Source organism: Olea europaea, chromosome 20 (genome assembly GCF_002742605.1).
Source record: "Olea europaea var. sylvestris chromosome 20, O_europaea_v1, whole genome shotgun sequence".
NCBI lineage: Eukaryota > Viridiplantae > Streptophyta > Magnoliopsida > Lamiales > Oleaceae > Olea > Olea europaea.
Genome location: NC_036256.1, coordinates 19,710,566 through 19,737,073, shown reverse-complemented (window position 1 = coordinate 19,737,073; position 26,508 = coordinate 19,710,566). Strand labels below are relative to the sequence as shown.

General features: G+C 33.1%; 3 protein-coding genes across 5 annotated transcripts; 1 reads left to right on the top strand and 2 right to left on the bottom strand.

The window, feature by feature from the left end:
• Positions 1–237: 237 nt before the first annotated feature.
• On the bottom strand, positions 238–5,144 carry LOC111369948 (E3 ubiquitin ligase BIG BROTHER-like). Of its 2 annotated transcripts, none has more exons than XM_022991679.1 (8): positions 5,021–5,144; positions 4,373–4,598; positions 3,444–3,672; positions 2,829–2,863; positions 2,660–2,704; positions 1,434–1,561; positions 596–704; positions 238–526 (listed from the first exon to the last, which is right to left on the bottom strand). In XM_022991679.1, exons 2-8 carry the CDS (start codon positions 4,511–4,513, stop codon positions 476–478), a joined length of 738 nt encoding a protein of 245 aa, XP_022847447.1. In that variant the 5' UTR covers positions 4,514–4,598; positions 5,021–5,144; the 3' UTR covers positions 238–475. The 2 variants fall into 2 exon arrangements, with proteins under 2 accessions (XP_022847447.1, XP_022847448.1); XM_022991680.1 differs by lacking the exon at positions 5,021–5,144 and adding an exon at positions 4,898–5,000.
• A 2,638-nt stretch (positions 5,145–7,782) lies between these two features.
• On the bottom strand, positions 7,783–16,726 carry LOC111369175 (26S proteasome non-ATPase regulatory subunit 1 homolog A-like). Its single transcript, XM_022990651.1, has 14 exons — positions 16,453–16,726; positions 14,492–14,555; positions 13,246–13,351; positions 12,902–13,013; positions 12,635–12,803; positions 11,170–11,642; positions 10,915–11,050; positions 10,570–10,818; positions 10,249–10,469; positions 9,883–10,141; positions 9,544–9,732; positions 9,378–9,445; positions 9,213–9,225; positions 7,783–8,584 (listed from the first exon to the last, which is right to left on the bottom strand). The coding sequence occupies exons 1-14, from the start codon at positions 16,602–16,604 to the stop codon at positions 8,216–8,218; spliced, it is 2,580 nt and encodes an 859-aa protein (XP_022846419.1). The 5' UTR covers positions 16,605–16,726; the 3' UTR covers positions 7,783–8,215.
• A 6,328-nt stretch (positions 16,727–23,054) lies between these two features.
• Positions 23,055–25,614, top strand: LOC111369947 (cytochrome b5, seed isoform-like). 2 transcript variants are annotated; one of them, XM_022991678.1, is made up of 3 exons: positions 23,055–23,238; positions 24,456–24,522; positions 25,143–25,614. In XM_022991678.1, the coding sequence occupies exons 1-3, from the start codon at positions 23,152–23,154 to the stop codon at positions 25,385–25,387; spliced, it is 399 nt and encodes a 132-aa protein (XP_022847446.1). In that variant the 5' UTR covers positions 23,055–23,151; the 3' UTR covers positions 25,388–25,614. The 2 variants fall into 2 exon arrangements, with proteins under 2 accessions (XP_022847446.1, XP_022847445.1); XM_022991677.1 differs by lacking the exons at positions 23,055–23,238; positions 24,456–24,522 and adding exons at positions 23,293–24,029; positions 24,562–25,054.
• Positions 25,615–26,508: the final 894 nt, after the last annotated feature.

Below are 26,508 nucleotides of genomic sequence, written 5' to 3'. Positions count from 1 at the left end.
TGGTTACTCACAACGAAATGCACCAGGCTTACATGTACAACTCGCCAGTGGCATATCAGCTACACTAAAAGGAATTATCTTGCTTTCACTCAAATAATATTTTCAACAATGTTAATGAATTTTCCCGCAGTAGTTCAATCAGCTATACTTTTCTTCTTCAAAATTGGTTTTTGGCTCTCATTCTTTGTTGAATCTGCCACTTAAACAGATGGTGCTAATACATCTAACAGCGAAAACTGAAAGCTAATCTTAGGAGCCCGTTAAGTAATTTCAACTATTAGTCAGTAACAAATATATTCCCATGGACTTATTTCAGGTTACAGAAGCGATTTTATATTACCATAAAATTAGCTTTCACAAGATAAAAGAAAGAAAAAAAATAGCTATGAAAAGTAAAAAGTTGTATGAAAAACACTATAAACTCGAAGGAAAAAAAAAAAAAAGGGCAAGATCACCATCGTATAAAACAACCTTCCTAGTGCTTGGGGACGTTAATATCCACCTCCTTGAAACAAATTGGGCAAGCCTGTTATATTAGGAACTGTTAGCAACATAATTTCTTACTAAACTACTTTTTGAGAAGGGCAGGTGGTACCTTGTTGATGCTAAGCCATCTGCTTCCACAATCTGTATGGTAGACATGCTTGCATGGAAGAGTCATCTGCCTATCACCTCGTTTGTACTCCATCTGGCAAACTACGCACCTGTTAGCAACAGAAAAGGAAGAAGATTCCAATTAAACACTATCAAAGCAAATGCCGTAAGATTAGGATTGTTATCTTTTAAATATTTAAAATTAGATTATTCATATTTTAGTATTTTATAGAATTAGGGATAGGATGTGGGTTGTAACATTGTTAATTAAGTTATGTGTCATTTTATTAGTGAAACTTTAGGTCCTTAATGAGCAACTTTTTTTCTCTCTGTCTGAAAAAGATTAACTTTTAAGGTTAGACAAACATGCCTAAATAAAAGGTAAGTTTGACTTTTAAGTTTAGACAAATATGCATATAGCTGTGAATATCAGGACACATAAAACTTGGACATATATTTGGGTAGCTAAGTTGCATAGACATGCAACAGAGACAAGACAAGTGATTTTTGAAAAAGTAAGACATGGACAAGTCAGAGATACATGGATTTAAATTCTTTAATATTTTAAATCTACATATATCTAATATTTTTATAATTTTCAATACAGGACATGGAACATAACATGTCAAACGCTCAAGGTGGGCATACAAAGTATGGCCCAAGTGTCAGTATATATATATATATGGGACAAGGGGGACATGTCACTTTGTTGGATACATATCCTTGAGTGTCTGACGAGTGTCGGGGGTTTAACACGACACATTGCCTTAACAGGAGTGTCCATGCATCATGGTTCAGTAGTAAGTTCAGGTGGAAACAAGTTATGTGGCTCTCTTTACCTTTCTCCTTTGAATTTCTTTTTCGAGAATAAACCACGCTTAAACTTTGAGGTTGGAAGCAACGCAATAAGATCCTCGGAAAGACCTTTGCTTTGAGTTCCAACTGCCTCGCCCAGCTCAAGCAGCTCCTATAAAAAGGAATGAGAGAAATATGAGTATTTTAGAAAAATGCAATCTGAATAACCACATCCCAAAAATTGTTCTTATTCCATATGTATACTTAAATAAAAAAAATGGTTTTCAACTACAAAACAAACTAAATGCACTTCAAGAAATTTTCCTGAAAGAGATCATCCTGCAGATTTAATTCACACCAGTAAAGAATGTCTTACAGAATGTGTAACAAAATCCCTTCTCAGTTTCATAATTTCACAAACAAGAATGGACAGTCAGAGAAGAGAATAAAGCAGAAACTTTTATGGAAAGACGGTCTGCTTAAACCAACAACAGTCGCTTTAGCAAACTGTTTTGTCCTCTATCAAGATAACTGAAGATGGCGCTAACACCATACTTTGCAGAAACAAGAAATGAACAGCCACTTTAAAACTGCAAGACCGGGATATATTGAAAATTAGCAGGCTATTTTTTCATGGAAGTAACTCTGTATTGCCTATTGAAGTGAAAAGAAATTGGGCAATACAACCAAATGAAAATTATGGCCACAAAACAAAAGTCATCTTCGAAAGGGAAATTTACATCTAAAGTCCCCCATCTAAGCATAGTGAAGCACTTAGGCCCCAAACCTTTCCGCTTTGCCGAATTTAGGTCCCCATTGGACAGAAACTATCTGCTGAACTTATAAAGACCATTCTACCTCTACTTTGAATAAAATAAAAGGAAGGGAATGATAAAAAATAAAATAAAAAAAATTCTATCATTCTCCCCCACCAACCCCCTTCACTGCCACCACTGGCATTCTCATGCAGCTTCAGATTATACAAGTAACCGTCCTCAAACCAGCATTAAGCTAAAGGGATGTGTTCAAATATATTCGCCCATCTAAAACTGGAAATTGATTTCCTTCTTCATCATACAAACATAATCTGAAGCTAGTATACCCCGTGATAGCAACGATAATCTAAAATCCTCGGTTTAATTAGAATTACAATTATTGGAGTTACTACACATCCCATTGAAACTCAGGAGACATTTGATAAAATTTATTATTAGAAAGTCGCAAGACATGCAAGGCATAAAAGAGAAGACACATAATTAATATTTCAAACCTCATAAGTCATGTTGTCAGGATCAATACTGTCCTGCCAAACAACCTGCATTAGTTCACAAAAGAATATACAAATTACTACCAATCATATCCTCCCTAAAGTTAAAAATGAGTTATTAGCAATTGAAAAGCTATAAAAGCACATAACTACAAATGTGAAAACCTCCTACCTCATATTCACGAGTGTTCTGCTGATTTCCAGGACCTGGAAACCAAAGATCAATAGTCAGTGCCAAAAAATAAAATCAGCGAGCTTCACCTCAGAGCAATACAATATCATCGCACGAGTGTAGAAAAATAACATTCATAAAGATAGTTACATATGAAGAATTTTAAAACCCAACAAGCAGAGGAACACATGGAGTAAGACGGTTTTCTTCCCATAAAATTTATTTCTCACCACGTCAAACTCTCTCTCACTTCCAGAAGATGACCATTATCATTTACATTTTACAGCATGAAAAACTGGGACATATTGCTTCTGGCTTAATTTAATATATTCTTATCAGAAAAATACATAACCCATATACAAGAAGCATTAAACATTCACAAGGTAGCGTAAGGGTTGAGACTAGTGTAAATATCATATTAAAGTAAGTGTCGATACTCGTGTAAATTGCATATTCAAGTTCCTCACTAAATATTTCCTATTTTATTTCCGTGGACAAAATGAAAGGTCTCTCAATGTAACAGACACAACTTAAAATGAAAGAGTGCTATTATGCAAAAGTTGCATCCATTAACATTTCTATATAAATTGGTTGGAAACCAAAATCAGAACTTACACTCTAAAAATGAAGTGGAGCTCAAATTTTCTTCCTCATGCACATGTGCAGCTGTAGCCTGATCAACAGCTGGCATCGACTGGTTCTCCAAGTGCCTATTATATTCATCAATCCCTTGGATATGATCGTTGACCACATAGCCATCTCCACATTCATAGTGTGAGGAACTTTCAGGTTCAGTTACCGCAAATTTGTAAAAATTAGCATTTGTGGCATAGTAAGAACTCTCCTGGAGTAGTTGAAGCAATTACATACATTATTCTCTGTATGCAACTTAATATTACTATTGTTCAAGTTCTTGCAAAAAAGGAAAATAGGGTATATCATTGTTTAGGTAAGGCATAACATTAAATCATCTGCTAAATCTACGGTGGTCCTTTAATGAGTAATTGAGGCATCTTTAGATTGATCAAGCTTGTTTTGAAATCGTGAGCAACCTTTTGTTAAGTCAAATTCAAGCTAACTTAAGTAACACCATTGATTACACAGTTTAGGATATTTACTAGCTCAATTAGCAATTCTTAACCCCAGTTGAAAGTTGAAATAAATTGAGGACCTCATTTATGCGTTCAAACTCGGTTTATCTTTGACCTCCAAGCCCATCATACTATGACAACATTATGGTCTATCATAAATGGCATACTGTCAAAAGAAAAGGTAACTTTTGAAAAATCTCATACATAGCAAAAAGCGGCAAAAATAGTTACTTAAAAGTGACTTTTAGGCTTAGCACATGACATATAACGTTGAACGTGGTTCAAGCGAGCTAAGCCGAAGAAAACATCAAGCTACCCTAGCCTCTTTACAGACCCGTGCTGGTGAAGTGAACTGAAGGCAAAATTCTCTGAATTTTCACTCAATTATCAGCCACAACAAAAAGTCACAAGACAAATATTTTTCGAGAAGCAGATCAAATTTGAATAATGTACCTGAGCATAAGGAGCATCTGCGAAAATGAAATTTACGTGGTCATAAGTAAGACCTCCAAAAAAATCCACGAAGCTTCCAATTGAATTGTAAGGCATAGCATGATTTTGGTTATCAGCTTCCATTGGCAAGTTCCAATTCATCTTTGAAAATAATTTTTCCTTTTTAAATTAGATTTATCCAACAATAATTCAATAATTCTCAATTAGTCGCCCATTCTTGCAAACCCTGAAATGAAATACATCAAATTTTAAGTAAAAATGTTTGAAAAAATTCAAGTCATATCTCTTAAATGAACAAAGGAATTACTAATAATAATTAAAAAAAATCCATTTTACATTTAGGAAAAAAACAGAATAGCTAAATTCTGCGATTTCAACAAGAAAAACTGCAAATAATTTTAGAACGCACTAAAAGATTAACAAAATGTCAAATAAGAGAATTTACAATTTCTAAGAAATAAAACGGATCCCAACAAAATTTAACTCAAGAAACAAAAGTAACATTAAAGTCAAAACCACATTTACATCTACATTTTAACAACCCGTCAATCTCTGCAAATTTTGAATTTCTGTGACGGGGTTTTTAGAAACTATGAAGGAAACGAATGTAGAGCAAACAAGAAAGAAAAAGGCAGAATTAAGCATTACAATTTACAAAAGATTGATTCTTCGAGCATATACTCTCTCTCTCTCTCTCTCTCTCTCTCTCTCTGTGAGTGTGTGTGTGTGAAGAGCTCACGAAAAAACGAGTGAGAGGACTTTGTCACTTATGTAGAGAGACGAAAACAAGAGATGTTTCCCTGCGATGTGGCGCACAGTAAAAGAAAAAATCAATTGTAAATTTGTTGATTAGTGGCCAATCACGTGGTCCTTTCAGCTTTTTTATTTCATCTGATTGGGTAGGTTTAGGTAAACTAATGTAGGTGAAAAACTTTTATTAGGCGTGGGCTCCACATAGATCTTTTCACCGAAGACCGAAGTTATCGGTTACTGTACTTTAATATCATCGGGGGTTAGTGGCCCCAATACAATTATTGACAGAAAAAAGATTAAAAAAAGCAAAGGTGAGTCCAAAGGGGAATAACCAGTTTCTTGTACTTCACTTCTAATTTCTGATCGAGTGAAAGATCACCAGTGATAGATCGATCGATATCTTAAAAATGTAGGATCAAGTGAATGAATTGTGTAGTCAGAGTTAAAGAATATCGAGCAACAGATTGATCAATATCTCTACTATATTCAACTGAAATGAATCACGAAGTGACAAAAAAGATTAATAAAAAAAGTAAGTCAAAAAGGGAATAGTCGGTTTCTTGTACTTTAATTTTAGTTGGTGATCGAGTGATAGATCGATCAATCGATATCTTAAAATGTAGGGTCAATTGAATGAATTGCGAAGTTGGAGTTAAAGAATTTCAAGCAATAGATTGATCAGTATTTATATTATATCCAACTGAAATGAATCACGAGGTGAGAAAAATGTTTAATAAAAAAAGTGAGTCAAAAAGGGAATAGTCGATTTTTTGTACTTTACTTCTAGTTGGTGATTGAGTGATAGATCGATCAATCGATATCTTAAAAATATAGTTGGAATTAAAGAATATCGAGCAATAAATTGATCAATATTTATATTATATTCCACTGAAATGAATCACGAGGTGAAAAATAAAATCTATTTTCTTGCATAAACGATATTTTTTTGATCCACCAACCTATGACACCACTATTCATATCTAACCTAGGATCCTTATCTTTTAGATCACCAAAAACATTTTAATTGGGCCCAATTGAAGTTGGCATTTGTTGAGGTTGTTATAGTTTTTTCCTTCCATCCTACGTAGTTAACTATGGAAAAATATTGATTATATTAGTAATCTACATAAAGGAATACAAGATTTGAAATTTTACTATTGGTCCTCAAAGTATTGTCTGGAATAGTATATTGGTGCCCAATTTTTAAAGCAGTGCAAGTTGATCATCAAATATTCATTGTAATTTTTAATATTACGTAACATGTTACTAATTTTTTTCCCGTGAACATCTTGCAAAAAAGTTTTCTAAACATGTGAACATGATCACGGCGGAGGACAATATGTTTTTTTTTTTTTTCCGCCTTCTTTTTATAGTGAATTATTTCCCTTTTTCTCTTGTCCTTCATCTTTTTTTCCTTTAAAGATTGGGAGAGTTGTCATTCATGTGAAAAGAACATAACTTCGCGTGCCACGGAGGGATTCACACGACATTCCTTTTTGTCGGGCACACAGCACATACGACAAAGGTAATCAAATGAAACGACAGACCCACTCTTTAGTTTATCAGCCAATCTAAAGTGTTTATTTTTCTTAAACTGAAGTCAACTCTTTTATTGCCTGTGTGACTCGTTGGTTTTATTAGTTTGGCCATTTTGGCTCAATGTGTTTGCAATCATTCGATTATTGGGTTAGTGAGTCTTCCCTTATACTTCAAATTAGAGTTGACCTACTACATGTCAAACATTCACGAGGAAGTGTAATGAACGAGAGTTATCGATATATATCAATGTAGACACCAAATGGCAAAGGAACTGGAGGTAGAGTTTGGTTGGGTGTGTTCAAGTGTGACGAGAGCAGATAGAAGAGTGATTGGAAGTAGGGATGTCAAACCAACCCATCGACTACAACAGTCCAGCCCATGAAAAGCTTGGCTCATGGCTCGTGGACCCAAGCCTGAGCCCACCTGTGCAATGGGCCAAAATGACCCGCGTCACAAGCCCATAAATATCGAGAGAGAGAGAGAGAGAGAACCGGCTCGTATTGGTAGGCCCCAGCCAAGCCACAGATTTTAGGCCCATCTTGGGCCAAAAAAGCCCAGGCCTATTTTTTTTTGCCAAACATGCATTAGCTGCAAACCAGCTCAGCCCATCTCGTTTACATCCCCGACTCTGTGTGCTTGCTCAAGTGTGTTTGATTGATAAAAGGGCAGTGCGCAATCAGGGAAGGTACTTCGCCCATTAAGATGGGAGTCTGGGGGACAATCAAATGGACAATTCTAGACGAGTAGGTGGCGGTGGAGGTGGAGGGAAGATCCTTCACCGAGCAAAAAGGGATTTCGTAAGGACTCAGATCTCCAGTCCAATAAAGCAAACCAACACACAAGCATACCCCAGAAGTTATACTTTTGAGTGTTGAATTCAACACCTCAATGTGAATTTCAAATGGAAGTGAAACTGACACGATATCAAACTATGTGCATGTTTGCCAAATCTTAATTTCCTTTAAGTTGGTCAAAAATACTTTTTATTAACGCATTTCACAAGACTCACAAGTCACAACTTACTATCCACTTTCACACTTCATAAGGCTCACACCTTGGAATACTACCAAACATCTCAAGGTAAAACAAACATTCTGCAGTCTCGGATATGTCAAATCTAGGCAATGCACAGGCCAGAAGTTCATAAGCAAGCAAAAAATAAACTACATCTCTTGCAATTATCATGGGTCAGTTCCCGCGAACAGAAAATAGTGAATCCCAGTCACCTGGAAACTTGGTACAGCTCTAAACAATGAATCTGCAAGTTCGTTCAAATTCACTTTTCACAACTTATGATGATAGAATTACAGAAAAGAGAGAAGTCGTAGGCAATGGAAGTTTCTTAACATTTCCACTCTTTTCCCACCTTGTGAACATATGAAAATACCTGGAGTACACAAGCAAGAAATTGAAAGCAAAAGCGACAAACTCACCATCTCAACTGACGTAGGAGAAACTCTAGATAATCAATAAATTGATCCGATGAATGCCCTGGTCCCACAGTTTGGAATTGACATTCCAACAGACAAGAACCTTTTAAATAAAAATAAATCACGAAGTGTACTCAAATGGCTGGGGCGGCTGGGGCTCCTCATCGACAGTCATGGCTGAGGCTGAGCCCTGTTGTCCAGTAACTGATCCACCAACATTCGATGCAGCTGCTGCTGATGAGGGTGTATCAGTGAGGGACAACACTTCAGGTTCATTTGGACGTAGATCTTTTAAAAGAACAAATCCTGAGGGTGCTGACTTCACTGGCACATATCGGCTTTCTTCCAGGAATTTGATGAATTTTTCCTGAGCAGGAACCACTCTGGCAGGGTTGGTCAATAATTCAAAAGATGGCTCTGGCTCTGCCTTCTTGTCTGCAGGATTATCAACCTGGCAATAGCAAACGTTACAAATCAGTTTGGTTGATTGCTATAATAACTAGAGGGTCCAACTAAACTAGATTGTCCGCAGCAACAGAATGCCATATTACTTTTAATTTCTCTCTCCCTCTTCTAACATGTTCTACTCGTACCGCATCTTCTGGTGAATATGAGCTCCTTTAGGTCTGCAAGACATGCACCATTTAATAAGTTATCTATCCCTCATCCTCCCTCGGTGCCACTCCACTTGTAGTAGAATATTCTCATTTCTTCTCTTATCCATTCTGTTACTGCCACACGATCATCTTCCCAACCTCATTTTAGCTAGGTTATCTCGACGACATTGTACTTCAATAACCCAACATTTGTCGTACCATAAAGCACATGTCTAATAATTATTTTGTGGACTGACCTTATCGACCTAATGGAAATCTTCCAATCAAATAAAATTCATGCAGCACATCACCCACCATGCATCATATCCTCTTAAGGTACTTCCATATTAATAATCAAACCAGAATACCCAAAACTATCACTCTTCGAAACAACAACATACTCTATATTAACTCCACTATCATATCCTTTTGCATACTAATTATGAACTCCATCTTAGTTTAACTTGAACCTAATAATTTAGATTCTAAATTAGTAACTGAAGTTCTAATAGGAAATTTAACCTTCTCAGCTTTCCTAGTTTCATGTATGCAAAATATATCATTGACATACAACACACACACACAAAGGGATATCATCTTGATGTGTTTACCATCACTCAAGTAAATAGGGTAGCTTTATTTTCCAAATATAGCAATGAAATTCATATCGACCATCACTGTCCTTACATTTTCCAAAGGACGAGATTAAAGATGTTGCAAAAATCCACCAACCCAGTGCAGGAAGGGGAGTGCAGCTTATGCATATTGTAAGCCAAACACAGAACACTCATAACACACGTAAAAGGGAAATGATAAGCAAAAGAAACGAGGATATAGATCATTAAAGTTGGACCATCACCATGGCCATTGCAATTAGAGCACCTTGACGAACAAAATCAACGACATCTGATGTCAGAGGCTCTAGCAATGATATGGCCTCACTGAGACCAGTACCTGCACATGAAATTCCAACTGCCAATGCTGCACCATACCGAACATGCGGGTTGTAAGACTCAGATAACAGGGAAACGATCCGAGGAGTCTGCATTTAGAAAATTCAAAATGATTATCAGTATGAACACAGATTAGAAGCAAAACAGATGTTATTTTTCTGAAGACGCTTGAGACTTAAAAAGTGTAGAAAGAACAGCTATAGCAACACTACAAAATAAACATAAATAAAGGTACCAACCTGCTCTGGATCAGAGTACAAGACAAACCCAAGAGCCAGGACAGCAGTCCGCCTGACATCATCACTCACATCAGACACAGCAAAATGCAGCAATTGGCGAATGGCCTTATTGTTAGCAGTTCCCCTGTATGCCAACGCCAGTGCATACATGCCACCATAGCGCAATATAGGGTCTTGATCCCGTATCATTTGCTCAATCAGTGTATCTGCTTCTTCCTCTCTTCCATAGACTGTAAGTGCTATTCCCAATGCCAATCCCCTAAATCATGCAAATAAAAGAGAGGAAGAAGGATGAGTGAAATCATAGTCCTAGACATGGACAATAGTTACATAGTCCCAGACCAGGGCAATAGGAACAAACTATACCTGATAATCTTTTCATGTTGCGTCTCATGTGCATAAGCAAGCATTTCACCAGCCTTCTCACTTGCAGTTCCAACCATCAGTAAACCCATACTAATTCCAGCAGCTTCACCAGCAACAGCACTGTCTGTGTAAAGCACATTTTTTATGTCATCAAAGACATCATTGTCGGCAGTTCCTAAAGCAGCCAAACCAAGGCCTAGGCATGCCCCATGCTGAATAACCTGCACCAAATAATTTTTCCAATAGTAAGCTAGCTGGTAAACAAAGAAACATAATGGGCGCATAGGAAGGTATAATCAATGAAAGAAGGCAAATATATACCTCCACATTGGTACTTCTTAGGCTATCTCGAAGAAATTGCTTAATTCCCTCCCCATGGTTCGCGTGAATTAAACCCAAAGCATAAAGTGCACCACCTTCTGAGTATGGACTGCCACCACCACCTGCCCCACCCTGAGGCAAATAAGGTGCCATCAATGATCTTCCTTGCTGCAGATGGCCTCTGTGTATAACACCCAGTCCTGCTGTTGCACTGAACTTGGCCCAATTAGTTGCCCTGCTCAGCCAGTCCTACAACCATGCACACAATAAAGTTAGGCATATTAGAATATTAATCAACAATACATGAAATTAAATAAATCAATACAAAGTGGAAAACCGACTGACCAGATTCTCCCTGAGGAATGTATCCACAGTAGTTCCAGCATGCATAATTGCATTAGCATATATAGTTGCACTATGGCAGACACTGTTTCTCATCTCAACAGACTGTTTTATTGTCTTGAGCATAAGGAGATCCGATCTGCATTCAAATCAGCAAACAAAAGTTCAACAGATTTTAATCACAAACTTCTACGGACATGCTGAATAACTTGCTAGAATCTATCAATGCTAAGCAACAAACTGACAGAATTGCCTCACTTGTTATGACTGTATAAGAATTGCAGAGCCAACTGAATAGAAGTCTCTCCTGACAAAATTCCTCTGATTTTTGTTAACCTTTCAGCATAAACTGCTTCATTTGGATCAGCATATGATGCACTCTTATCTACTTGAGTTCCATCCGTCATTTGAACATCTTCTGATGAGGTGGCAATTCCATCTCGCACAGAATCTGGCTCTGAAGAACCTGACTGCACAGGCTCTGATGATTGTAATTTGGGACTCGACAGCCTATCTCTCACAGTCAAAAGGAAAGCTTGGTGCTCATTCTCAACAAGATCAAACGCTGTCTGAAATGCAAGCAGAGCATCTTCCTTATTATCTGATCGCAGCAACTTTTCCAATATGCTAGCAACACCATCCGGTTCATCCAGAAACATGAGGCGCTGACAAATGCTTAAATAATCTGGAGAAGGCAATTGCTGGTATACTTTGACAAGAAGATGAAGCACCTTTATGGAGGAATAAAATCAGCATTCGATGTATTCAAAAACAACCTTGTTTGTTATAAAGCTCATAGTCCAAAATTCCTCAAGCATTTTCCACATTAAGCATCAGCTAAAAAGAACTAAAAATTCAAAATACAGCAATGAACAATGGTATATATGCACATATATTCTCAAGTATATACAATTCCTTAAATCTTTTCTCCATCAAGCAACAGCTAAAAAATCGAAAGACCACCCATCATTAAGCAACGAAACAAGGGTATAAGCACAAATAATGGTGCTTGTGCATATAAGTACACCAAAAAACGCATTTATTTTTCCACGTCGATTGCTAAATCAACATGGTAAACATTCGAGAAATCTCAATTTTGTTGTACAAACGAAGCCCATGGCACTAATTATTTTGAAACATTTCTCTTCTCAAATAGCTTAAGTTCCTGGTAGAGCTACTGCTAGCAGCCAGAAAAATAATCTATCCAGTTGTTAAAGCATCCTGTGGGTGTACTAAATGTATAACAATAAATTCTTCAGTCATGCCCATTTAACTGCTCCAATTTATCTATTTGTCACAAACTGGTGTATTTCCATGATCGAGCAGAGAAGCAAAAATCACAGCATTGATTTTTGCGCATATTGTATATTGCAGTCAATCACATGCACATACAGCACACACTTAAACATTAGTACCTATCCATTCTAGTATACATTACAGGTTTAAACGTTGCAAACATCTAAACAACATTTGAATAAATGCCTAGCCTGTAAAACAATAATGGATTAGTTTCAATTTCCTACAACTTTTATCTCTCTTCTTCCTTGTACACATCTTCAAAGATCTTTTTGTGTCATTTCAAGAGCAAAATGAAGAGGTTGAATCTAATACGATAGAAGATTGTGGAAATTATACTAAAAAAATTATAATATCACTGGAAAAATATACTATAAAGGGGAAAGGCTAGACAAATGTGAATATGGTGTTAACTGTGAGACATTACCTCACAACGATATTCTCTTCGATTAACAAACAAATGACAGATATCAATGCAGTAATTAATGGTTGAATGAACATTATCGCTCTTTATAATTGCTTCCTCGAGCTTATCCAGTCTTCGGCATTCAATGGCCATTCCAATAGCTTGTTGATATTTTCCATCTAGTATACATCTGAAAAGAAAGGGAGGACACCTAAGTCAAGAAAAAAAAAAAAAAAACATACAGGATACAGCTAATTTTGGTATCAGTAAAACCACAAGTTCCCATACTTATCAAGCATTCTCTCAACAATAGTCTCCAATCTAGGATCCACCACTGCAGATTGGTCATTCCCTTCAGAAGCTTTAGTCTTGAAATTGGCATACTCATCTATTGCTTTAGCTGAGTGACACAAGATATAATAAATTACTATTAGCATGCAAGGAGTCAAGAAAGCATCTGGTAAGACTGTGTTCTCGCTCTGTAATAAATTATCAAGAAAGCGTACTAATTTTTAATAAATTCCATATACTTCTCATGAAAGGTGTGAGCCAGAGACATTAGTCTTTCTTGAAGAAATAAACATATTTACGCAGTTCATCTGAGAAAAACTGAATGAGGAATAAAGTCATACCAAGTAGGGTATTAACATAGTCCGAATCCTCTGAAACATCAAATAGAGGGCCAGCTCCAAGGGCATAGGATAAGGAGTCGTTAAGTTCGCCTAGATAATAAAAAACCTGATTGCAGAAAAAGAGAGCTCTGTTAAAGACGAACAAAAGATGCATACGACGCAGAAAATAATTAATTCCTGGTTTTCATTAAAATTCTTGTTAGATATAAGTTCGATAGGAAACAAAACTATAATTATATTTTCTGCACTCCAATATTTCTTCAATTTAAATAGACTGTCTTCAGGTTAGTTACAGTCCAGCATACGATTCTTGACGACATAAAGTAGGACAAAATGCCTAAACACCCGATCTTTTCATAGATATATTGCTTCAGGGCAAAGCAGTGAATCTTGGACCCGAAACTCACCATTAAGTGCATGTTTATTAACTTACCTACATTCATTCTCACTCCCTTTTGAAAGAAGATTTAGCCCCTGTTTGAGTCCCATTCTTCATAAACTCATTTTTTCTCAAACTCACTTTCAAATATATTACATTGTTCTAGTTTAATCTAGCATTTTGAATGGAAATACAATATTCACATCTATGAATCTTCCCAAAAATTAAAAAAAATAAAAAAATCCAGCAATTACAAGTTAGAGATGATAATGTTTTTGTCTAAAAACATTAAGAGAATTGTGAAGTACAGATGTCAAGATCTTTGTGGTAACCCTCGTCTCAGGATCTAATCCTATCAAGACAAGAACCCCTTTCCTTCCATGATATTTTTACAACTATTTGCTTAGGACGACTTCAAGTCATCAACAAAATTATTTCATATTTATGATTCAATTTGTCTTTAACCAAACATATTCATCACTTCCGTTACAAAATACAAATGCATAGAAAAGTACTTATAGATGTTAAGTCTCAAAACAGATATGTAACAGTATTTGTCACCACCCTGTTTACTGAAGTACATAATACTGGTATTTCGCTAAAAGGATCATAACATTGGTAATCAGAAGCATGTACATTATCTAACCATATTTTCCTACTTATACATGATCATGAACTATAATATTCATAATTCAGTAAGTCACATTAACTTGAATGAGCAAGTTAATTCTTGGGATTCTGCAATCAGGAGTTACCCATGATTGACAAACTTAAGCATGCAGATGCTTCCCATATGGTCTTTAGACCAAAAATATGGACACTTTCCAATTTCAAACTTAATCAAAAGTAGAAATATAAAATTCTTACCTTTGAAACAAGTAAAGCAGCCAGTTGTCTTTGGTCAAACTCTTCATCTTCATACAAACTTTCTCTGCATACCCACAAAATAAAAGAGAAGTACCCAAGCATTATTCCTAGGGAATGGATGGATACTAATTTAAAGCCAAGTTTCCAGATACATAGACACAAATGCAACTACTTGCATGAAACTTAAAAGACCTATGAGCAACAAGCTTACCAGCAACACTGCTTCAAGAGATACTCCTATGGTTCACTACAAGTCTTTTTCTTTTTTCTTTTTTCCTTTTTTTTTTTTTTAATAGGTACTACAAGTCTTTTATGGACAACATCTAATAGTAAGATGTTTAAAATCCAACTTTCTTTATACATATCAGAACCAATGGTTGTCATACTTTTATATATTGAGGAATTGCAGAAGCATGGGGTTGTTTCTCACGTCTTTAAAAAGATACCTAAGTCCTAACTAAGCTAAGTAATTTTATGATATCAACAGAAATTCGGGTCTCTCAAGTAGAAAAAGCCCATGGTTTCAGAAGGTTTTCCAACATCACTCAAACGACGTACTTATAAGAGACCTAAGACACATAACTTTACTGTTTTCTACTGCTATATTATCTCTTCTTGTTGTGTTTATTGTTTTATTATCTTTTTATCGATGAGGTAAAGGAAATAAAGTTGTAAATAGTTGATCAATTGTTTCATTCACTACGGGCTCTTAAGGATTATTGATCTTTTTCCTACTTCAAAATTTGCTACTTTAAGAATCTATTTCAAATTTCCAGTTCTAAATTAGACTTTTAATTATATTGAAATAATATATTATGGATCAAAAAAAAATTTAAAGTTTACAATGATAATAATTCAATATTTAGAATTATTTAATGGTTTATGTTGAGGCTAACACCTTAAATTGCCTTAACACGTGGTTTAGCCTTTCTAAGCTCAAATGATGCATACATCATAAGACTTAATTTGGGAAACTTCATCAAATTTTATGGCATGAAACCTAATAAATATTTCATCTGAGCATAGCTATTTACAGATCTAGTAGCTTTGAATCTTCCAAAAAGGCTAAATTTGATATCGTTGTACATTATGAGACTGATTATCCCAATAAAACAATTAAACTTCCCTTTGGTCAAACCCATCATGTAACTCATTGCTCTTAGACCTTAATTAGATGTCAAGGTGAGACAATTTACCGTGAAAGTAACAGGTGTTGTATAGTTCTATGTATTTTCATAAACTACAAAAATTAGATGAAATTTGTAAGACCAAAAATAATATAAAACCAGATCATTAATTAAAACACAAAATGCTCATTTGGATAATCAAATTATAGCAATATATCTGCACAATAAGATTTTATTAATTCACTTTTATAAGGAAAAAAATACATTAATACACAGTAGAGAAACAATATTTCATATTTCAGATAACATTTACTAAAAGCATATTAGCTGAATAAAACATAGATTCAGTCAAATAAACCTATTTAGATATTCAAGCCCGTTTTCTATACCAAATTTCACAATTCTACTATCCTCACTAAAGTTTCCCAAAATATCATTCTTCAGAAGAACCAATTAAATTTCCACCATTATCCAACAATTTCGACATCAAAACTGATCAAAGTATCACATCTGTATTAAACACCACATTAATCACAGCAAATCAAAATCCAACCCCAAAATCCTTATTCCACACATCCGTTCAACCAGCAATCCCTCATAATATTAAATCATCTACCCTCACATCAATTAGAAAACGAAGTTTAACTCCCAAAAAAGACTTCTTTTTTTCAGATTCATATAAATTTCCCTACAAATTACAGTCTTTACCAAAACCCAAAAGCGAAAATTCCGAAATCCCCAAGCAAACAGTAAAAATAACATTCAAAGTCCAAATCCCTACTGCCCCTACACACATACACACGTACGTATTAAGACAGAAGAGTGATCAAGTACATTATGGGCACGGAGGTGGAAATCTCAGGCCAGAAGTAATCAACAAAGGCGTTGAGATTCGAAAGCGCGTGTAACTTAAGTGCCGGGTGAGTCTCGTTCAGCATCGCCAATAAACCTCCCGCCGAGCTCACCATCGTCGCGGCTGCGGCCATCTCAGCTTCAGAAATTATATTAGACTTTGTCAATTTGGGAAAAGGGTATATTAATTTATAAAAATGAAAGGGTTCGGATCCGCGGATGGAAGAGTGGAGGAGATAAATTTGTTGAGATTAACTGAGTTAGGGATAGAGAGAGGCACAGACTGAAAATTCTGAAATGGCTAAATTTCACCTATAGTCCCCAACCTTTGACCCTATTAGTAATCTTGTCCCCAACTTTTTTCTTTTCACAAACTTAACATTAATAACCTCTAATAATTAACTAGTGATTTTATAATAAAATTGTGAAAATTTTGTGTTCATGATGTTTTAAAAGGATAATAGTTCAAGCAAAAGTATGCAACAAAGATGATAATGAAAATTTAACAACTTCAAATCACTGACTCGACGATGACTGTCGTAATTTAGCTTTTCTTCTTTACCAATTATTTTGACTCCCTTTATAGTATTTAATACAATGCAGACTTCAGGTCTTGCTAGAGTGCCTTCAAAATCTTAATTATTTGTATAAGATGATCAATATTTGAATAGGTGTTTCCAAATGTTAGTCGTGATGATGCTGCAGTTTTCAAGCTTGTTATTTTGTTGAAATTAGTATATATAAAAGAATAGATGATAGAACAATTTTACTTTTACTGTGTTTAAAGGACTTCGATCGTCAACTCTCCGATCATCAAGTCATCAATTTTCTTGACCTTTCAAAACCGTATCCCTTATATGATCTTAAAACTTTTATGAAGACCTATGTTTTTTATAAACATTTATTCAGACCTCATCACTGTGACACGGCATAGCCAACAGAAATTTTTTTTGGTGCACCATACCTTTTTCTCATTCACAATCTCCTACTGTGTCATAAATTGCTTGGGTCTGCATAATCGTAGTTAAGTCTTCGTTAAATAAAGACGTCTTAATTTTTTAGTCAAGTATTTATACATTATACCCCTATTTCATATATGGTTAAAATTAGATTTTTAGTAAAATTTGATAAAAAAAAAAATGATGAGATGTGTAATTGAAAAGATGTGAATTTCATGAAATAATTGATGTGTGTGTGTGTGTATCCCTACTATATAAAAAGGGAAATGTGATGGCACTGTAGAAAGCAATAGCGTCTTGATCCATCTTTTTTTTTTCAATTGGGGCCAAAAAACGATGCCGTTTGCTTGATATATATTTTATTTTATTATACACTACTTCCAAATTTACTGCAACACGCAATTTCCATTCCTCCCCCACTCCGATATAGATATATATAGTAGGGATATAAGAAAAAAATAACTTTTTATATATATATAAAAAAAAAGATAGAGATGATATGCGACAGAAATTTTTTTACAACATATTACTTGTAAGTAAAAAATTTAAAGAGAAAAAAATTAAAGAGAATTTTAAATTGAAAAAAAAATTATAACGTAAAACTACATAGCAAAAAAAAAGTAATCTCCCCATGCACGAAGACATTAGTCTCCATACACAGAGATACTGTCTCCGTGCACAAAGGAAAGAAAAAAAAATTAGGAAGGACTCCGTGCACGGTAGAGAGAAATAAATTTTTTCTTTTTTTTTTTTAGTTATATTTTTGTGTTCATTTTCAGGCTCATTACGGGATATCAAACGAAATTGAAATATTACATTCTTAATATCGTTTTGAAATATTCGCGACATAGTATTGCACGTCGTTAACAATGCGTGAAACGGTCAATCGTAACAAATGTTATGGGACGTCAAAGTAGGCATTTTCAAACTATATTTCGAAATTTTCGATAACAAGCTAACTTTAAAAATTCATCGATGATTGTATGATAGTGGAATCGATAAATGTTTTACATTCTCTCGAAACTCATTTTGAGAACTATATCGTAGAGATATCGAATGATCTAAATAGATATCAAAAATAGTTAAACGGACATTAAACGTATGTGTTAAAAAATATGCATAAGTCGTTTTTTCTTTAAAAAATCAATTATTTTATTACTATTTCGAAATTTTCGATAACAAGCTAACTTTAAAAATTCGTCGACAATTGTATGATAGTCGAATCGATAAATGTTTTACATTTTCTCGAAACTCATGTTGAGAACTATATCGTAGAGATATCAAATGATTTAAATAAATATCGAAAATAGTTAAATAGAGATTAAACGTATGTGTTAAAAATGCATATACGTCATTTTTTCTTAAAAAATCAATTATTTTATTACTATTTATTCTTTTTCGTAACAATTTTCTCAATGCATCATTTTGTTCAAAAAAAATTATGTGGCATGACGGAAATTTTTTTCTCCGTACACAGAGTGAATATGTTTTTTTTCATCATTTTATATATTGAATTATTACTAGAAAATTAAATTTTATCTCAAACTATTAAAAATACTGATTAATAAAAAAAAATTTGAAGAAAAAAATTAAAAAGAATTCTAAATTGAAAAAACTATTATTTATAACGTGAAACTACACAGAAAAAAAATTCTCAAATCTAAGTTTTTGTTTGGAATTATTAAGAGAAAAGAATTATAAATTGAAAAAAAATTATAATGTGAACAACAAAAATTAAAAATTTTTTAATTCTTTTTTCTTCAAATTTTTTACTTAAAAGTAACTTTTGTAAAATATTTTTTTATTTTTTTTATATAAAAGTAATTTTTTTTTATATCCCTACTATATATATCTATATAAGAGTGGTTGAGTATGGAGTGGTGGGAGGTATGAAAATTACGTGTTGCAACAGTTTCTTACAGTATAATAAAATATTTTAAAGTAAAAAAAAAAATTTTATATACTTCGACTTCGTTTTATTACAGTATGATAAAATATTTTAAAGTTAATATTAAGTTTTATTATGAAAAGAAAAGAATTAAAAAAATTTTAAGTACAAAAAAATTATTTAAGAATGCAATTCCTAAATAAAAGAAAACAAAAATTAAAAGTATCTCTCCGTGCACTGAGGCAAAAAGCCTCCATGCACGGAGACTTGTGTCTCCCCGTGCACAGAGACTTTTTGTCTCCGTACACGGAGTAAATTTTTTTTTTTGTTTAATATTTGCGTTGTTTACATTATAATTTTTTTTTTCAATTTAAAATTTTTTTCTCTTAATGATTCCAAACAAAGACCTAGATTAGAGAAATTTTTTTTTTTTGTAGTTTTACGTTATAAATAATCGTTTTTTCAATTTAAAATTCTTTTTTTTCAAATTTTTTACTTAAAATAACTTTTTCTAAAATATTTTATGTCTTATACTATCTTTATTTTTTAATTTTTTATATATAAAAGTGAATTTTCTTTTCTTATATCCTTACTATATATATCTATATAAAAGTGGTTGAGCACGGAATGGTTGGTGGTATGGAAATTACGTGTTACAATAGTTTCTTACAGTATAATAAAATATATAGCAGGCAAGGCAAACGACGTTGTTTTTGTGAGGGGCAAAAACGACGATTTTTTCCTTGCGTGCTATATATTTTATTATTATATTTAAGAAAGGATAATCTAAATTTACTGCAATACGCAATTTTTCATATCTACCACAAAATATTTAAATCAGTATTATTACTATAAAATTAAATATTATCTGAAATTATTAAAAAAATAAAAATATTAATAATATAAGATAGAAAATATTTCTAAGAGGCGAAAAGTTACTTGTGAGTAAAAAAATTAGAGAGAAAAAGATTAAAAAAGAATTTTAAGTTGAAAAGAAAAATTATTTATAATGCAAATCAAAACTAAGTTTCTATTTGAAATTATTAAGAGAAAAGAATTTTAAATTGAAAAAAAAATTTATAATATAAACAACACAAATATTTAAAAAAAATAAAAAAAAAGTTAAACGGACATTAAACGTATGTGTTAAAAAATACGCATAAGTCGTTTTTTTTAAATAAATCAATTATTTTATTACTATTACGAAATTTTCAATAACAAGCTAACTTTAAAAATTCGTCAACGACTGTACGATAGTCGAATCATATATGTTTTACATTCTCTCGAAACTCATTTTGAAAACTATATTGTAGAGACATCGAATGATTTAAATAAATATCGAAAATGATTAAACGGACATTAAATATATGCGTTAAAAAATGCGTATATGTCGTTTTTCTTAAAAAAATCAATTTTGTATTACTATTTATTATTTTTTCGCAACATTTTTTTTTCGATATTTCTATGATATAGTTCTCGAAATGAGCTTTTACTGAGTAGAGAAGATTTATGCATTCAACTACCATACAATCGTCGATAAATTTTTAAAGTTAGCTTGTTATCGAAAATTTCGAAATATAGTTTGAAAATGCCTATTTTGACATCTCGTAACATTTGCTACGATTAGCCGTTTCACACACCGTTAACGACGTGTAATACTATGCCATGATTACTTCAAAATGATATTAAGAATGTAATATTTTGATTTCGTTTGATATCCCATAATGAGTCTGAAAATGAATAGAAAAATATAAGTTGGTTTGAAGAAATATATATATTTTTTAACTTATATTTTTGTGTTCATTTTGAGGTTCATTACGAGATATCAAATGAAGTCGAAATATTACATTTTTAATATCGTTTTGAAGTACTCACGACATAGTATTACATGTCGTTAACGGTGCGTGAAACGGTCAATCGTAGCAAATGTTATGGGACGTCAAAGTAGGCATTTTCAAACTATATTTCGAAATTTTCGATAACAAGCTAACTTTAAAAATTTATCGACAATTGTATGATAGTCAAATTGATAAATATTTTACATTCTCTCGAAAGTCATTTTGAGAACTATATCGTAGAGATATCGAATGATCTAAATAAATATCGAAAATAGTTAAACAGAGATTAAACGTATGTGTTAACAAATATGTACAAGTCATTTTTTTCTAAAAAAAATCAATTACTTTTTCTTTTTAATTCTTTTCTCTTCGAAATAAAACTTAATTTTTTATTTTTAACGAAAAAGTTATTTGTAGGTTAAAAAATTGAAGAGAAAAGAATTAAAAAAAAATTATATATAGTGTGGTCTTCGTGCATGGAGGATTATTCAATTTTTTTTTTTACTTTTCCATTCTCCATTTTCATACGCTATGACCACGCCTTTTCAAACCAACTCATTTGCTTATATTATTATATTATATATATAGTGTAAGAGAGGCAATGTAAATCTATATAACACGCAACTTTTCATACTTTCCGCCTTATTCCGTTCTGACCACTTTTATAAGTAAAAAAAAATAAAAAAATCACTTATAGTAAAAAAAAAATTTAAAATAAACTAAAAATTACTTATATAAGTAAAAAAATTTGTCTAAAATTATTTAGAAGTAAAAAATAAAATAAAGTTATGAAAATTAAATGAAGAATATATAAATATTATTTAATTAAATTTGAAAATTTTACTTTATAAATAATTGTTTTTTTATCAATTTATTTAAATTTCTTTTTAATTTTTTTCTCTTTCAAATAAATTTATTTAAATTTTTTTTTAATTCTTTTGCCCCACCATCTTTGGAGTGACTGTTGTATCATCCGAAAAATAGATCTGCTGTTAGGGTTCTAATTTTTACACCAACAAGGGAGTTGGTCATTCAGTAAGTGCCACTTCAACCTATTTTACGTGCGAACCTGAGTTTGTTATTTAAATATTTGTGTATGTGGATATTCTCTTTCAATTTACAACTGCATGGGTTATTTTTGAACTACAAGTATAGCTTCTCAAATTGAAATTGCTAAAGAAAAGTATTTTACGAAATTCAATTTACAACTTATTTGCAATATCAGATAAAAAAAATATCTTCACTACATTAAACAAAAAAATACAATAAATAATTAAAAATAAATTATCGTTGACATATATACAATCACAACATTCATTATACTTGTTTATAAGAATAAAAATAAATTATCGTGACATAAAATATACAGTCGATCAAAAGATGAGAATCAAACAAACATTTCTTATTTCCAAATACTTTTTGTACAATCTATAAATTTTACGCTAATAAAACCAAAATAAATACAAAATTCGTGCAACGCACGAGACGCAGATTAGTGTGTGTGTGTGTGTGTGTGAGTGTGTGTGTATATATATATTCAAATTTATCTGAGCTTTGTAAAGTACGATTATTCCCAAGAAATATTACAATTATGTTAATATTTTTTAAGCCTTTTATGTTTGGACTTCGTAATATTTTTAAAATTTCTTTATCTCGTATAAATTTGACCTACACACAATAAAAATAAAAGGGATCTCAACTTTGCATTCTCCATTATTAATAAAGCCAAAAACAACTTCGAAAATACTCCTACTTTGTTTTACGATTTAAATCTTAATGTTAACATCATTTGATATCCCCCATTATTATATGCTGAATGTCGCAATCTATCATTATAAAAATAATTATATATCACTTTCATGCAGCCCGGCGAGTCCATCAATGTGTATTACAATATTACTGAAATTTTAATAATTTTCTGAAATCTGCCCCTCTCAGAGAAAAAAGAATCATCACAATTGAAGCCAAGTTTCCATCAGAAAGAAGAGGCAGATTAATGGGGTTTGATAGCAAGGTGATTAGCTATTCTCATGTCTCAGTTCATAACACTCCTAAGGATTGTTGGGTCATCATAAATGCCAAGGTAATCAAAATTTATGTGTGTTTTTCAGCTGGTTAATTTTGTGATTGATAAAGTGAATTTAGTTAAACAAATTCTTGTGCTTTTGAATCATCTGCTTTTGAATCATCTGCAAGATTCTATTTCTGTAAAATTCGCCTTTGATCCAACCCCTAACGCTATTCTTGAACCACCTTGACTACGAATTGTCACATCTAAACTTTTGTAGATAGAGAATTAGGGTCCATTTGGTAGGACTTCTACTTTGCTTCTTGTAAAAAACATTTATAAGGAAGTTACCTTGTCAATTTGGCGGTACTTCTTCTTTTTAGCTTTTAATTTTTCAAAAGTCTTGTCCCGAGACCACCTTTCTCCGAAAACCTCTTTTAGTCAAACAAAACACTTTCAAAAAAACTATCCAAATATATTTAAAAGCATTTTTTTAGTTTTAGTAGTTTTTGACTTTTCGAAAACATTTTCAATCAAACCCTTAAACTAGGACTATTTATGTGAAGCTCAACTTAAGAATTTTCTAAATGTTCGGTGAAATCATAAGGCAGATGAAACACAACATATTGAAGCAAAGAACGGTCCTTTCACAACAAAATCTAGATTTGTTCAGAAGGCAAAAACTGATACAAACAACAGTTATAATTAAGAAAACCAGTGTTTCTACCACAAACAATCCGTCAAGGATAAATTCCACTGTGAAATGGTACAAAAAACATCCCAGACTTCGGATTATTACCATAAGTGTTAGTCCCTTAAACAAATTTTTATCTGTCATTAAATTTAGGTTTTGAACTCCATCCCAGGTAAAATAGGGTAAAAATCTATAGCAAGAGAATGTAAAAGGACATAGCATAAGATGTTTCCTAAAGTTCAAAGGAGAGGGGAAAAAAAATTACTGTCACATAGCCATGGTAAAGTGATCTGGTAATAAATCAAAACACAGATCAAGAATTGGGAATTTAGCTCTCAAATTGAAGATCTTTGACTGTAAGTACAAGTGTAAGACCAGAGAAAGCATTTTCATTCGAATCGAAAAAAATATATATATATATATTTTTCATCAAAGAAAAATGGCTTTTCTATCTTCTCGGATGGTCTCATATCTGACTCTAGTCTCTCCTTCATTCTCCCGCGCTTCTGCATCAGAAACCCAGTATTTAAATGTGAATTCGTTTTATATTAGTCCAACATTAAAAATTTTAGTCCGTCCTGGCTCTGGCCCTGTACAGGCATATAATGTAACAAACTTCTTGGACGACCATCCGGGTGGTGAAGAAGTCCTACTAGCAGCAGCAGGTAAACCATCATTCGAATCTTTACTAATAAAAATCCCAGGTAAAATAGGGTAAAAATCTATAGCAAGAGAATGTAAAAGGACATAGCATAAGATGTTTCCTAAAGTTCAAAGGAGAGGGGAAAAAAAATTACTGTCACATAGCCATGGTAAAGTGATCTGGTAATAAATCAAAACACAGATCAAGAATTGGGAATTTAGCTCTCAAATTGAAGATCTTTGACTGTAAGTACAAGTGTAAGACCAGAGAAAGCATTTTCATTCGAATCGAAAAAAATATATATATATATATTTTTCATCAAAGAAAAATGGCTTTTCTATCTTCTCGGATGGTCTCATATCTGACTCTAGTCTCTCCTTCATTCTCCCGCGCTTCTGCATCAGAAACCCAGTATTTAAATGTGAATTCGTTTTATATTAGTCCAACATTAAAAATTTTAGTCCGTCCTGGCTCTGGCCCTGTACAGGCATATAATGTAACAAACTTCTTGGACGACCATCCGGGTGGTGAAGAAGTCCTACTAGCAGCAGCAGGTAAACCATCATTCGAATCTTTACTAATAAAAATAATTCATTCTGTCGACTTCCATATACCTTATGTTGGGTGAGGCTTATTTGTTAGGTAAGGACGCTAGCGAAGAATTTGAGAACGCAGGCCATGGCAGTGCTGCAAGATTGATGCTAGACGAATTCTATGTCGGGGAGGTTGATCCTTCGACCAACCCTACTCCGGCTAGCGCGATTCTATCTCCACCACAGCCTGAATATGACCGTGGCAAGACATTGGAGTCTATTAACAAGATCATCTATTTACTTGTTCCTCTTGGAATCATGGCAATTGCAATTGGATTTCACTTCTACGACTGAACTATTTTACTTTTAATCTCTTTCGAACAACTAATCATGTACAAGTGAATTCATGTTTTGGCACATAACCTTGTATGTTGCTAGTCTGTATCAGGATATGGTTTTGAAAATGTACTATGAAGTAGAAAATTAACACCTGAATTCGCATTGGAAAACATATCTCGAATGCTAGTAAGGTTTGTTATAGTTTCATTTCCAATATTAAGTTTTGTCAGTACTTTCGTACACTGAAATATCTTGTTAAACACACGACTTTCTATGTTTTGATGTCATTTGAGATAGAAGTTTGCTTGTAGACCAAATAAATTGTCACATATTTGAAACTCTAGGCATTGACCATATAATTTTTTTGTGTAAACATGTTTCCATCTTGTGTCAAAATGGGCTGAGGCCGTTTGTGAGCTGTTCAACCCGGCTCGTTTGAGCATGGACCACATTCAGCTCGAGCTCAACATACCGGCCAATCAGGTCTAGGGATTAGTTGAGTGAGACGAGTCCGCTTGGTTGGACCGGCTCACAAAATGTACAAATTCAAGTTAGGGATGCAAAAAAAAAAAAATTACGAAATCGCAAATCGAATCAAAACCATTGGTCCGGGGTCATGGGGACCAACAATTTTTTCCCTCAAACTGAACCAAACTATTTTTAAATTTTTTAAATAAAACATTAATTTTATTAACTTATAAATTTTACATTTTTTTCTTTTTAGAAAAAATTTCAATTTAGCAATGCAAATTACAACCTACCCATTGGAATAATCATAGAAAGTAAATTGGGTTCATCATTATTGGCCCATGGTTTAACAAGTTCACAACATATGTCCTTATCCAATATCTAAACTAAACTAAAATTATTCTCAAATCATATGAAATGAAAATATATATATATATATATATAAATAAAATTAATCATAATTCAACAAACTACGGGAACAAATCATGTCCAAAGCTTCAGAAGCCTTAATATAAACTATCATTTTCCAAATATTTGATGTTTGTCTACCACTACTGAACAAATCGCCAATCGCCTTTCGTCTGCTAGTTTGCTAATTTTTATCTGAATCGCCTCTTTTTTTTCTTTTCTCTCGATAAGTCTTAGATTATCATTCAAGTTGTTTTCCG

What these genes read in the sequence shown, in the direction of transcription:
- LOC111369948 (XM_022991679.1), bottom strand. Translation starts at nt 4,513, where the DNA reads ATGAATTGGAACTTGCCAATGGAAGCTGATAACCAAAATCATGCTATG. An exon ending in CAGATGCTCCTTATGCTCAG is followed by an intron (nt 3,673 to 4,372) that starts GTACATTATTCA and finishes CAACTACTCCAG; the next exon opens with GAGAGTTCTTACTATGCCAC. An exon ending in AAGAAATTCAAAGGAGAAAG is followed by an intron (nt 705 to 1,433) that starts GTAAAGAGAGCC and finishes TGTTGCTAACAG; the next exon opens with GTGCGTAGTTTGCCAGATGG.
- LOC111369175 (XM_022990651.1), bottom strand. Translation starts at nt 16,604, where the DNA reads ATGGCCGCAGCCGCGACGATGGTGAGCTCGGCGGGAGGTTTATTGGCG. An exon ending in TGTACTCTGATCCAGAGCAG is followed by an intron (nt 9,733 to 9,882) that starts GTTGGTACCTTT and finishes TTCTAAATGCAG; the next exon opens with ACTCCTCGGATCGTTTCCCT. An exon ending in TTGCAATGGCCATGGTGATG is followed by an intron (nt 9,446 to 9,543) that starts GTCCAACTTTAA and finishes AATATGCATAAG; the next exon opens with CTGCACTCCCCTTCCTGCAC.
- LOC111369947 (XM_022991677.1), top strand. Translation starts at nt 24,829, where the DNA reads ATGGCTTTTCTATCTTCTCGGATGGTCTCATATCTGACTCTAGTCTCT. An exon ending in AGTCCTACTAGCAGCAGCAG is followed by an intron (nt 25,055 to 25,142) that starts GTAAACCATCAT and finishes CTTATTTGTTAG; the next exon opens with GTAAGGACGCTAGCGAAGAA.